The sequence below is a fragment of the Callithrix jacchus genome, chromosome 5 (assembly GCF_049354715.1).
Source record: "Callithrix jacchus isolate 240 chromosome 5, calJac240_pri, whole genome shotgun sequence".
NCBI classification, from domain to species: domain Eukaryota; kingdom Metazoa; phylum Chordata; class Mammalia; order Primates; family Cebidae; genus Callithrix; species Callithrix jacchus.
Window position 1 is genome coordinate 155,460,664 of NC_133506.1, and position 14,806 is coordinate 155,475,469.

General features: G+C 38.7%; 1 protein-coding gene and 1 pseudogene across 3 annotated transcripts in view; one reads left to right on the forward strand and one right to left on the reverse strand.

Moving 5' to 3' along the window:
- Positions 1-14,726, reverse strand: part of SOHLH2 (spermatogenesis and oogenesis specific basic helix-loop-helix 2) — a 60,704-nt gene extending 45,978 nt beyond the window's left edge. The window contains exon 1 of one of the 2 annotated variants that reach the window (XM_035302472.3): positions 14,569-14,726. In XM_035302472.3, coding sequence (XP_035158363.1) covers positions 14,569-14,598 — 30 coding nt within the window. In that variant the 5' untranslated portion in view covers positions 14,599-14,726. Of the gene's footprint in view, positions 1-11,395; positions 11,530-14,568 lie in introns of those variants that run through there. The other variant, XM_054256772.2, reaches the window with a different exon arrangement.
- LOC100402234 (T-complex protein 1 subunit beta pseudogene) lies at positions 8,321-10,231 on the forward strand (annotated as a pseudogene). The gene has a single exon (XR_013536447.1). The product of XR_013536447.1 is annotated as a T-complex protein 1 subunit beta pseudogene (transcript).
- Positions 14,727-14,806: the final 80 nt, after the last annotated feature.

Genomic DNA, 14,806 nt, shown 5'->3' on the forward strand with positions numbered 1-14,806 from the left:
GGGACTAGTGTGAGTTGTGTTGGTGGTGGCACGGGGAGAAGGAAAGGTCAGTTCTAATCCCGTCCTTTCCCTATTTAAAAATGCACAAGTGTTTCCCTGCTTATTGCAATTAAGTCCCATTCCTCAGTGTGGCATTAGGGACACATTATACCTTGTTCCAGTCTGGCTTTCTAGACTTAGCTTTACATCAAGTGACTAGTTTGTATTCCGTAATAGTGTCCTGAGGTCCCACAAGAGTCCCCAGTGTAAGATTTGCACAAGCAGATGGAGTAACTTCTTTCTTTGGAATTGTAGTGTTGATAGGACAAGGCACCTGAAGCATAGAGGAGCCCTATGCTGCCTTAAAGGACAGCACTTGGCATCACACCACTGTGAGCACAGTTCATGGTCTGGGAACTGCCCTGAATATATCTTTTGATCCTTCCCAGCTGCTAATTCACTTAATCCTTTGATGCTGACCTCTGCCTGAAAAACATTTCCTGTCCCATTATCCTCGCATCAAAGAGGCTACCACTCCTGCAGCATGCATGCCTCCTTTCTGCCTCTCCCTCAGTCCTCCTAACCTGAAAGTACAGTTCTGACAGCTGCGTTGTCTGAGGTTAGCACACCTACTTACACTTGTGCTTGCTTGTGTTTCTCCCACACAACAGGCTGACTCACACTTTTTTTTTGTAGTCTGAGAAGACAGCGGGAACATTTTCAAAGTACTACTAATTTCATCTGCTAAAGATTTAATATTGGTATCTCCCCCAAATTCATATTTGAAATCTAATCCCCAAGGTGATAGTATTAAGAAGTGGGATCTTTGGAAGGTAATTAGGTCATGGGGGAGGAGCCCTCATAAATTGGATTAGTGCCCTTGTAAAAGAAGCCCACAAGAGATCCCTCACCCCTTCTACCATGTGAGGACACAGTGAGAAGATGCCATCTATGAACCAGGAAGTGGGCCCTCCCCAGATATTGCATCTGCTGCTGCCTTGATCTTGGACTTCACAGCCTCCAGAACTGTGAGAATAAATTTCTGCTGTTTATAAGCCACCCAGCATGTATTTTGTTATAGCACTTCAAAAAGATTAACACCATCTCACACCTCTGCTTAACAATTATGACTTGATTTTAGCAGCACGGTATGGCAGAGATTGTTTATTGGATTTCACATTCTAGTATTTAGGATACATACAGAAGTGATTTGTTTTTCCCACTGAGTTAAGAACCATTGGCCTTAGGCAGTAACAAAGGTCAACGAATAGAACCAACTTCTAATGATGCCCTGCATTAGACTGCAGTAAGACTTGACAGTTTTCTCATCTTTCAGTATATTAATTCACTTTTTATTTTTATTTTTATTTATTTATTTTTTTTGAGATGGAGTCTCACTGTTGTTACCCAGACTGGAGTGCAATGGCACAATCTTGGCTCACCGCAACCTCCGCCTTCTGGGTTCAAGCAATTCTCCTGCCTCAGCCTCCCGAGTAGCTGGGACTACAGGAGCGCACCACCATGCCCAGCTAATTTTTGTATTTTTAGTAGAGACGGGGTTTCACCATGTTGACCAGGATGGTCTCGATCTCTTGACCTCGTGATCCACCTGCCTTGGCCTCTCAAAGTGCTGGGATTACAGGCTTGAGCCACTGCGCCCGGCCTAATTCACTTTTTCAAACAGGATTTAGTTCTACAAAATCTGCCTCATTTTAACCACAAATCTTTGCTAGAAAATGTGGAGCTAAACCAAAGTGACACTGTAACTGTGGAGGAGTGCCTGTGTCACATAAGGTCCACAGTAAGCCTGGGCAATGCCACACTGATTCATTGTGAGGGCATCCCCTCAGGGTAGCAACACAGCAGAAGCAGTAGAAGCAGCTCCTGGAGTCACTGGTTATAGCTCTATGGTCTGAGGGGATCGCAAAGTTACAAACGAACTCATTTTCCTTTAGCCACAGTGACAGCCAACTGTGGCTGTATGAAGTTATGAGGAATTTCTTTAGCACGAAAATGTCAGACCACCTTAAAGGAGAAAAGCTTCTTGTTTGTGAAGGTGAGGAATGAGGTAGAGTAGGAAAAAATGTTTACACTTTCCTCGTTAATATGTTGATGTGTAATAACATGGTTTAAAAGTCAGCTGAGAGGCCTGGTGTGGGTGGCTTATGCTTGTAATCCAAATGCTTTGGGAGTCCAAGCCAGGAGTAATGCTTGAGGCCAGGAGTTCAAGACCAGCCTGGGCGACATGGCAAGACATCAACTCTACCAAAAATTAAAAAAAAAATAAGTAAGGTGCAATGACACACACCTGAGAGGCTGAGCTCAGGAGTTCAAGGCTGCAGTGAGCTGTGATCGTGCAACTGCACTCCATCCTGGGCAACAGAGCAAGACTTGTCTCAAAAAAAAATACATACCCAAGTATATTTATTATATATGAATGATTTAAAGTAGAATAAGATGGATGTGTATGTACCTACCACTCAGCCTAACAGATGCTATCGATAATTCTAAAATATCTTATGTGTGTGTCTCATTCACATTTCTGCCTCTCTCCCCAGATATAAATACCATTTTGTTAATTTTTACTCCTTTTCACTGCTGCAACCAGAATGGATGGTGATGTGTGTGAGAAAGAAACCTCTGTGTTAAGCCTCTGAGGTCTCAGAGTTATTTTTTATAGTCATAGTAGAGAAATTAATAACGTGAAATTAGGTGCTACCTTAACAAAATACTAATATTTGTGGCATTAACTTAGCAGGTCTGCAGTGAGAGGCACAGAAACAAATACAGGAGATGGGAAGCCTGGGATTCCTGTTATGCCACAGCAGCTGAAGCGCTTACTAAGACTGTAGGTCAAAGGAACGGCGTTGGGAAAACAACTAATAATAATGTGTTGTTATGGTTTGGCCGTGTCCCCACCCAACTCCTATCTTGAATTATAGTCCCCATAATCCCTACATGACTGGGAGGCACTTGGTGGGAGGTAATTGAATCATGGGGGAGGTTACCCCCATGATGCTGTTCGCATGATAGTGAGTTCTCACAAGATCTGATGGTTTTATAAGGGGCTTTTCCCCCTTTTGCTTGGCACTTTTTTCTTGTCGCCATGTGAACAAGGACGTGTTTGCTTCCACTTCTGCCTTGACTGTAAGTTTCCGGAGGCCTCCCCTGCCATGCTAGAATGTGAGTCAATTAAACCTCTTTCCTTTATAAATTACCCAGTCTCAGGTATGTCTTTATTAGCAGCATGAGAATGGACTAATGCATGTGTACTAGATGTTACTGGCTGCCTTTGACAAGACAATAAATTGATGAGCTTGCAATATAGCTAACCAGCAAGGAGAAATAAAGGGAATAGAGAGTCTAAGAAAGAATCTAGAAATTTGGGGCATCAAAGGGCATTAAATAGTTGGAAAGGCCAACTATTTCTAGATCCCAAAAAGAAAGAGATAAGGCTGAGAAAAGTCTTGAGCCACAAAAGGCCACTAATAGCCTTGTGGAAAGGATCAGATTATAAATAGGTGTTAACTTCACATCACCTTTATCAATTATGTGAATACCTGCATGGTAGCTGCCATTAGGCAGACAGAGGTATGGGCCAAAGAAAGAAATCATGCTCTGAAATTATACATAGAACTAATATTTTGATGGAATTTATAGAAACTAGGACTAAAAAGCCTTTGAACTGTAACATCACCTCTAGACACCCAATTTTGCTCAAACAGAAAATGAGCTCTGAAAGCTGTGCATCCCCAAAAGAGGGCATCTCATCATCCGCTTTGAATGTGGGTAAGAAGATGGAAAAGGAAGAAACTCCCATGGACTGTGGCCAGAGGCTAGGGAAAAAATGGACAAGAACATTCCTCCCAAGAGCAGAGTCAGAGCCTAAGAAAGGAACCAACCCCATTCCCAGTAAAGAGGGCTTTCACCAAATCTTGCCAATGAGATTTTATAAGTGCTATGGGCGAGTGATGCTGTGCGTTCTTCCTCAACTGAGCAAAAGTTATTATGGGCATCCTTCCATGCTGACACACTGACTGCTACATTCCACAGTTGTTTGGGCCCAGCCAGTATTTGGCTATCAGATTTTACAGCATTTGTACTAAGGCTTAAAAGAACAGCATACTAGAAAGACACTGATGGAAATGCAAAAAGATTTAGTTAAAAAAAATCATTGTTTTAGTTATTTTCAGCAGACTCGAAAATATACTGAGTTCAAATCAATTTTAAAATATGAATTGAGATTCAAGAACCTGATTCAGTGATGCAACAGGCCAGGGGCCATCAATATCAATGAATAGCTGAGTTTATCTTTTCATGTAGTTGCAAAGAAAGATATTATTATCTACTGAAAAAAACCTAAATACCTGTAAGTTTTACTAAAAATACTGTTTGATACAAGTGAGCATGGGCTGATCACCTCAACCAGTAAAACCTCAATCTCAGTGGCTTAACACACACAGAAACATACAAAAGGATCTCCTTTTCCCTCACATAAAAATCAAATGAGGATTAGCAAAGTGAGGGGGATGCAGGTGCTATATGAAGTGATTCGGGGACTCAAGTTTCTTCTACCTTGTGGATCTTGAGGCCTTGGAATTTGCTTCTAGACCCTCTATATCCACCCGTAACACAATTTTTTTTAAAAAAAAAAAACAACCAAGAAGGATCACCTGGGAGGTTTAAATGGGCCAGTCACAGAAATGACATATATCACTTGTGCCTAGGTTATATTGGGCTGAAGTCAGTCACAGGGTCACACCTAGGAGCACACAGTGTTTCACACCCATATCTCTAAACACAGTAGCATACATACCACACACTACTAAACAGTGTTTCTTGCATATATCACTAAGCAAAGAAGTATGTATGCCCCATCACACAGTGGTAAACAAAGCGTTTCATGCATATGAAATGTAGCCTAGTTCTGCGTCCCATAGAAAAAAGAAACAGTTTGGTGACTGTATAGCAGCAGTCTTTGCCATAGTCCGTCAATTTCATCACCAAATAAATACCTTTTTCTCTTTCTTCCCAGAATACACTTATCTCCTCACCAAGGTAACACAAAGCCCCATTTAGTTATTTTATCCAGTGAAAATTTCAGTGATTGAGGTGAGAAAAACATATTTAAGTGATAACATCAAAAAGTTTCGGATGCATAGCAAAATTGATTTTTTTTTTTTTTTTTGAGACGGAGATTCGCTCTTGTTACCCAGGCCGGAGTGCAATGGCACGATCTCGGCTCACCACAACCTCCACCTCCTGGGTTCAGGCAATTCTTCTGCCTCAGCCGCCCGAGTGGCTGGGATTACAGGCACGTGCCACTGTGCCCAGCTAATTTTTTTTTTTGTATTTTTAGTAGAGACGGGGTTTCACTATGTTGACCAGGATGGTCTCAATCTCTTGACCTCGTGATCCACCCGCCTTGGCCTCCCAAAGTGCTGGGATTACAGGTGTGAGCCACTGCACCCGGCCGCAAAATGGATTTTTATATTAGATTTTAAAATATTTTCTTAGCTTTTATTTTAATGCTTTATCCTTTACTTCTGGCCTTGAGAGTAACAGGTAACTAAGAAGTAACTTTAGCTTCTTACTGTGAAGAAACAGAAAACTAGACAAAAATACGTGAAACAACTGCAGATATTAATATATTGACATGCACCTTAAGACTATGATGCTTGAGAGAAATGAAGTGAGGCTTATCCATCATTCTAGATTCTACCTGCAGGTACAGAGCTCAGAGCAGGCTAGGGGTTCCCAAGCAAAGCATGGTGGTTTCATGTAGTTGAGAAGACAGAGGCTGGAGTTCAGGGAGGTTGAAGTGGCTGAAGATGCAGAGTACCAGAAAGCAGACAGATAGATAAAAACAGAACTCCAGAAATCTGCTTAGGAGCCCCTTGAGTGTTGGCTGGATATTTAGACACATAAGCTTAAAGTAAAACTCTATGAGGTCAAGCAGAGTGCCACACAAGCCTGGGAGGCATCTGAGGTCCAACCAGCTAGAGTTGAGCGTTCCGGTTGATCACTCACAGAATTTACCAGCAATCCCACAATAGCTATGCCTTAGAAATGGTGCTAAACTCTCTCTAGGGCAAAGGCCACTCTATATTTACCCTAACAAAGGCTTGAAAAGAATAAACTGAACTGCAAGTAATTTAACTGCCTAAAGAATAAATCTATAACCAACAATATGAAATCATCGATGCCTAACAACTAATATAAAAATTAGTAGATATGATAAGAAGCAGAAAATGATACCCCAAACCAGGAGAAAAATCAGTCACTAGAAAGACTGAGAAATGAAAAAGATACTGTAATTAGCAAATAAGTATGTTGACACAGCCATTAAGGCCGGGCACGGTGGCTCATGCCTGTAATCCTAGCTCTTTGGGAGGCCGAGGTGGGTGGATCACAAGGTCAGGAGATCGAGATCATCCTGGCTAACACGGTGAAACCCCTTCTCTACGAAAAATACAAAAAATTAGCCAGGTGTGGTGACACGTGCCTGTAGTCCCAGCTACTGGGGAGGCTGAGGCAGGAGAATCACTTGAACCCAGGAGGTGGAGGCTGCAGTGAGCCAAGATCATGCCACTACTGCACTCCAGCCTGGGTGACAGAGTAAGACTCTGTCTCAAAACAAAACAAGACAAAACAAAGCAAAACAAAACAAAACAAAACAAACCAGCCATTATATACCTATCCAATTATTTAAAGGAAAACATAAATATAGTGACAGAAGATATTAAAAAGAAAAAAAAAAAGAACCAAAGGGAACAATGGCAAGTGGTTTACAACAGGTTGTAATTACAGTCCCAGGAGGGAACACCACAAAAAGGGCCTCAAATTCTCCACATTTGATGAAAACTACAGATATAAGAAGCTCAATTGAACACCTTGCAATATAAACACAAAATCACCCTAATAAAACCAATTGTTAGTTTTTAGCTAATGGCAAAACATTTTTGAAAGCTCATATTTACAGCCTATATGGTGTCATCAACATATATTTTAGGGAGTCATTTTTGTCTCTGGTTTTGTAGCGTGATAAATGAGCAGGGAATAACAGAATCTTAGTATCGCAAGGCATACTGACAGTAACCAAACACAATTCCATGACTGCAGGAATCCTTCCGATAATATTCCTGACAAATGGTCACCTAGTCTCTGCTTAAACAATTTCAACGATGATAAACTTACAATTGAGTAGTTCTCCAGATAGTAATGTTTTCTGTATTTCTGTAACTGAGTTGGCAAATTGCTTTAATAAAGTTAAATGAACTCTATAAATTCGAGATTTTTCTAATTCATAGTCAGATTAAGTGAATGTTAACCTGTAAAAATAGTGCCCTGCTGTCAAATTTATGATCTGATCTCACATTTATGTAATGCTTTATTATTTTAAAGATACTTTTTCATACCTCATTATGTTTAATGATTTAAATACCAGTTTTTAATAGTCTGGTATATTTTGTCCTTTTTAAATACCAAAGTTCCAGCACTTTTGTTGTTACAATTTGGTTATTCTGATACTTAAATCAAAAATCAAAATTTCTTACATATTAATATTAGTATCTATAACTCATTTAATGTATGAACAAAAGAAATATACCTAGTGTATAAGTCTAGACAGAGCCTCACTTGTGCACACAGCAAAAGCAATCAAATAATGTTACTGATAAGCTTCTGTTGCAAGAATAATTCTTAGTCTCGAATAAGTAATTTCTTATCCAGTAGCATACGAATATAATAGTACTAAAGTTTATATAGATAACACTGCTTTGGAATCTACAGCTGTACCTGATAAAACTAATTAACACGATAAAAAGGTAGAAATAATTCATTTGAAACCAATGTTATATAGCTCTTTATACATTTTTTTAAAAATCCAGCCCCAGTCAAAAATCAAAAGGTGTTTTATAAATATCTCTACAAGGTCATTAAGCAAAAAAAATGGATCATTTAAAGTTAAACAGTCAAAGGAAAATACTGGCAATCAGCATATAATGCTCTCATCATTACTGTTTTGAAAGCTTAGTTGGAAAAATTTCCCAAAAATAAGATCCTTTCTATTCAACATAGTACTGGAAGTGCTAGCCAGAGCAATCAGGCAAGAGAAAGAAAAAAAAAGCATCTAAATAGGAAAAGATGACAAACTCTCTCTCTTCAAAGATGGTATCACACTATACATAGAAAATCCTACAGACTGCCAAAAGACTCCTGGAGTTGATTAACAACTTCAGTAAAGTTTCAGGATATGAAATCAATGTACAAAAATCAGTCACATTTCTATACACCAATAACAATTCAAGCTGAAAGCCAAATCAAGAATGTGATCTGGTCTGTCGGCCCCCGAGCATGAGTTGTGAAGGGATCCACTTGTGTGCAGAATCCCTTGGAACCATGGCGTCCCTTTCCCTTACACCTGTTAACATCTTCAAGGCAGGAGCTGATGAAGAGAGAGCAGAGACAGCTCGTCTGTCTTCTTTTATTGGTGCCATCGCTGTTGGAGACTTGGTAAAAAGCACCTTGGGACCCAAAGGCATGGACAAAATTCTTCTAAGCAGTGGACGAGATGCCTCTCTTATGGTAACAAATGATGGTGCCACTATTCTAAAAAACATTGGTGTTGACAATCCAGCAGCTAAAGTTTTAGTTGATATGTCAAGGGTTCAAGATGATGATGTTGGTGATGGCACTACCTCTGTTACTGTTTTAGCAGCAGAATTATTAAGGGAAGCAGAATCTTTAATTGCAAAAAAGATTCATCCACAGACCATCATAGCAGGTTGGAGAGAAGCCACAACGGCTGCAAAAGAGGCTCTGTTGAGTTCTGCAGTCGATCATGGTTCCAACGAAGTTAAATTCCGTCAAGATTTAATGAATATTGTGGGCACAACATTATCCTCAAAAATTCTTACTCATCACAAAGACCACGTTACTCAATTAGCTGTAGAAGCGGTTCTCAGACTGAAAGGCTCTGGCAACCTGGAGGCAATTCATATTATCAAGAAGCTAGGAGGAAGTCTGGCAGATTCCTATTTAGATGAAGACTTTCTATTGGATAAAAACATTAGAGTAAATCAACCAAAACGAATTGAAAATGCTAAAATTCTTTTTGCAAATACTGGTATGGATACAGACAAAATAAAGATATTTGGTTCCCGGGTAAGAGTTGATTCTACAGCAAAGGTTGCAGAAATAGAACATGCGGAAAAGGAAAAAATGAAGGAGAAAGTTGAACGTATTCTTAAGCATGGAATAAATTGCTTCAGTAACAGGCAGTTAATATATAATTACCCTGAACAGCTCTTCTGTGCTGCTGGTGTCATGGCTATTGAGCACGCAGATTCTGCAGGCGTAGAATGCCTAGCTCTTGTCACAGGTGGTGAAATTGCCTCTACCTTTGATCATCCAGAACTGGTAAAGCTTGGAAGTTGCAAATTTATTGAGGAAGTCATGATTGGAGAAAACAAACTCATTCACTTTTCTGGGGTTGCCCTTGGTGAGGCTTGTACCATTGTTGTGCGTGATGCCACTCAACAAATTTTAGATGAAGCTGAAAGATCTTTGCATGATGCTCTTTCTGTTCTTACACAAACCGTAAAGGATTCTAGAACAGTTTATGGAGGAGGCTGTTGGGAGATGTTGATGGCTCATGCTGTGACACAGCTTGCCAATAGAACACCAGGCGAAGAAGCTGTTGCAATGGAGGCTTATGCTAAAGCACTGAGAATGTTGCCAACCATCATAGCTGACAATGCAGGCTATGACAGTGCAGACCTAGTGGCACAGCTCAGAGCTACTCACAGTGAAGGCAATACCACTGCTGGACTAGACATGAGGGAAGGCACCATTGGAGATATGGCTCTCCTAGGTATAACAGAGTTTTCAAGTAAAGTGTCAAGTTCTTCTAAGTGCAGCTGAAGCAGCAGAGGTGATTCTACATGTGGACATCATTACAGCGGCACCCAGGAGACGTGTCCCTGATCACCACCCGTGTTAAGCATTCCCATGTGCTGTTGATCTCTGGACCAGTTTCTAGCAAAGCTGTGTTTGAAAGATAGCCTCTTAAGACAGTGCAATCTGTTTATCGGTGCCCATTATATCCTTAAGTTTGGACATTTAGCTGACCTTCTCTTTTAACATGGGTCTAATTTATTTGCCATGTAATTTTCCATACAAATCAGTTGATTTAAAAGTTCATTTCTCATACTGTGCATTAAAATAAAAATTTGAACAATTACAAAAAAAAGAATGTGATCCAATGTACAATAGTCACATACACAAAGACATACACGGAAAGCCCTAGGATTACATCTAACCAAGGAGGTGAACTAGCTCTACAAGGAGAACTATAAAACCCCACCAGAAGAAACCAGATGACACAAATGAATGGAGAAACGTTCCATGTTCATGGATTAGAAGAATGAATATTGTTAAAACAGCCAAACTGCCTAATACAATATAAAGATTCAATATTATTCCTATCAAACTACTAACATCATTTTTCACAGAACTAGAAAAACTACTCTAAAATTCATGTGAAAGCAAAAAAGAGCCCAAATAGCCACAGCAATCCTAAGCAAAAAAGGGGAAAACCAGATGCAACACATCACCAGACTTCAAGCTATACTATAAAGCTACAGTAACCAAAACAGCATCGTACTGGCACAAAAACAGACACATAGACCAATGGAACAGAATAAAGAAACTAGAAAAAAAGTGGCATACCTACAGCCATCTGATCTTCAACAAAGTCAACAAAAATAGGCAATAAGGAAAGGATTCCCTACTCAACAAATGGTGCTGAGATAGCTGTCTAATCATAGCTGAGATCGATAGAAGGATGAAACTGGACCTCTGTCTTTTAACATACGCAAAAATTACCTCAAGATGAATGGAATTAAAGATAAAACACGATACCTCAAACTACAAGAATCCTAGAAGGAAACCTAGGAAACACTTTTTTTTTGAGACAGGGTTTCATTCTGTCATCTAGCCTGGAGTGTAGTGGCCTGACAAACAACTGTTGAGTACTATGCTGAGTCCCTGGGTGATAGGATTATTTGTGCCCAAACTTCAGCGTTACACAATATGCCAGGGTAGCAAACCTAAAATAAGACTTGAAATAAATAATAGTCTAGCAAGTCTATAAATAATTTTAGCAAGTCTAAAATAAGACTTGAAATAAATAATAATGAAGAAAAAATAAAATCCTTATCTCTCACTGAAAAAAGTAAAAATACTAAGACCAACGTGAAGTCAGCTTGAGGAAAGTTGGAAGAAGTTTCATTCAGTTTGAGACATGGAGCCACCCTGAACCAGCAGAGTGGGTCCCAATCTTTTCTGCACAATTTCCTGGGGGAGGCTTAATGAAATACATGTGAGATCACAATCCTGGGGGTGGTACACACACCTGAATATTTTACTTTAAGCTCTTCAGGTGAGTCTGCCACACAGCTAAGGTTGAGGATCCATGTAAGCAGGTGAGCTAAAGTGCTTTTCATCCAAGGTGTGTCCTGTTTTCTAATTGGCCCAGCCACACATGCAGCACTGAAAGCCAATGTCTCCAGGCAAATGACCTCTAACGGGTCCAGTTCTTGTTTTAAGAGGTGGCTGTTTGAAGCAATGTGAATAAGAAAAGAGAAAGTACAAATATGATAATAAAGCAGATATTCCAACCAGTTTATTGTATTTTTACACACACACACAAATACATAAATAAAAAGTAAGCTCCCAGTAATAGGACTAGTGATGATGCATTTTTCTATTTTTAGGATATTTTTGAGAAAGATCAAATAATATTTCATTAACATTCATCTACTAATTAATATTAAAATGTTAATGTATACTTAACTTTTTTTTACAACCACCTGAGGCATAAATCACAAAACATACCCTCAACCCACTTAAAGTGTACAATAGTTTTATTTTCACAGAGTTGTGCAACTGTCACTGGAATCGATTTTAGAATACTTTCATCACCCCCAAAAGAAGTCCTGTGCCCATTAGCAGTCATTCTCATCACCGACCCTTCCCCCAACCCTCAGCAACTGCTGATCTATCTTCTGTCTTTATGGATTTCTTATTATGGACATTTCATATAAATGAAATTGTACAATATATGGTCTTTCGTTATTCCATTATTTTTAGGGTAGTGTGTCCAAGCTTTACCCATGTTGTAGCACATAACAGCATTTCATTCCTTCTACTGCCAAATAGCATCCATTGTTTGAATATCCTATATTTTATTTACCCATCATCAGCTGATAAACATTTGGATTGTTTCCAACTCTTGGCTATTTGAATAATGGTGCCAAAAACCTTCCTGTACATGTTTTTACGTGGACATAGGTTTCCATTTCCCTTGGGCATACACATAAGAGACTTACTGTGTCATATGGTGAATCTGTGTTAAACCTTTTGAGGGGCTGACTGTTTTCCAAAGTGGCTGCATCATTTTACGTCCCCACCAGCAACATATGAAGCTTCCAGGTTCTTCACATTCTTGTCAATACTCATTATCTTTTTTGTTACAGCAATATTTGTTTTTAAAAATGGTAAGTCTTGATATTTTGTAATACATTTAGATATCTTAAATTTTTAAATATATATTGTTTTACTGATTGTTTTGCCTTATGAATTCTGAACTTTCCAACAAAAGAAAACAAATACTGAAATCAATACATTTTTGAGTGTTAAAGACCCTAAACTGTCATTTTTGCTGTGGTTACTGCAACAAATAATTAGATCTTTTAAATTTTTCTTTGAGACAGGGTGTCACTCTGTCACACAGGCTGGAGCGCAGTGGCATAATCATGGCTCACTACAGCCTCAACCTCCTGGTCTGCCTCAAGTGACCCTCCCACCTTAGCCTTCTGAGTAGCAGGGCTACAGGCATATGCCACCACACCTGGTTAATTTTTGTATTTTTGTAGAGATGGGGTTTTGTCATGTTGCTCAGGCCAGTCTGGAATTCCTGGGCTCAAGCAATTCACCCGCATCAGCCTCCCAAAGTGATAGGCAGTGTGAGCCACCATGCCCAGCCAGTAACTGCATTTTCTTTATGACAAATTACCTTCAGAGCTTAGAACTAGATGCAGCTTCTTCTCTGCTTGTATATTCCTTCTACAAAGGGAAGCACTGACTGGTAGAAGGCTTAGACTAAAACTTTTCTTAGTTGGAAATTCTTGCTAAATTTTAATTTTCATCTTTTGTCTTGTAGGTATTTTTGATACCTTTATATTTAGTAAAAGCTAACTCACATCCCTTTTAATGGGAATGAGGCTATTAAAGAAATAAAGAAATAAATATGTGATAAGTACCCTTGATCTGCACAGCAATCCCAAGGCAGTAATTAAGGTAAATATTCCCAACATTATAAAGGAAGAAACTGAGGATATGAAAAGTTATTTACTCAAAGTCAGAAGCTTATAAGTGGCAAAACTGATATTAGAACACAGATTTTAGAGTCCCTCATTTCAGTGCTTTATACTCTCTCAACATATCATCATTCTGTTTGATACAGACTTTTTATGACATCTGAAAAGGATCCCAGAGTAGCTCCTGCAGAACCAACCCTTAAAGGTAATAGAGTCCCTGAGATAAGATGTTCAACTAATATTTCATCCCAGTGATTGAGATAACTTTAAATGTTCCTCAATCATCCCCACAATAGCTTAGCTCTGTAAGAAATAAAAAAGTGTTTATTTTTCATTGATAATTATAATAATGATTTTTTAAAACAGAATCTTGCTCTGTCTCCCAAGCTGGAGTGCAGTGGAATGATCTCAGGTCACTGCAACCTCTGCCTCCTGGGTTCAAGTGATTCTTGTGCCTCAGTCTCCTGAGTAGCTGGGATTATAGGCATGCACAACCACTCCAGCATAATTTATATATATATATATATATTTATATATATTTATTTTTTTTAGTAGAGACAAGTTTTGCCATGTTGGCCAGGCTGGTCTCAAACTCTTGGACTCAAGTGATCTGCCTACCTTGGCCTCTCAAAGTAGTAGAATTACAAGTGTGAGCCTCTACACCCAGCCTATAATAATTACTATTTAAATTATTAATTTTCTACTAATGCTAAGAAATATGGTATAAGACATAAAAATCTAATGTTTGTCTAATGATATGTGTCAAGGCACCTAATACCAATAGTTAGCTAAACAACAGGGGAAAATGTTTACAAATAATTCCATTGTAGAGTAACTTACAGAAAGTTACTTTATATTTCTCTGCATTACATTTTAAAGTCATTAAAAATATTTTTGGCCATATTAAATTTATATATTCTTCCTTAAATAAAATAAACTTCTATAAAAGTAGTTATGGAAATGCATTTGGTATTCATTACTGATGATACAGAATAGAATTTAGGTTTTATGCAGGATATAGGGTGAGAACACCATTAGCTGGAAACGATATTTACTTCTGAGTGATTTCTATAAAGTCCAATGATTTCACTTATTAAAGTGGACAAATAAGTTATATGTTCCAGACCTAGGTGACAGTTACGAAAACTATCTAAAGACAAAAACAGACCTACCATGAATGCGAGGATTCAATAAGTTTTGTAAATACCTCAGAAGAATTCTCTTTTCTTATCCTCATTCTGTCTCCACTTCTGGACTTCAGTATTGTGAACGCTTGCAGTTTGGTCTGAGGAATTAGTCCGTCTTCTGTCGCTATGAATTATCACGTCACAAAATGACTTAAATCACCAGAACTTATGATGATTCTGACCTTATGATTCAATAAATCTTGCTTTTCTAGAATTGTAAAAAACCTTAGAAAGTATATAGTTTGCTTCAATCATTTT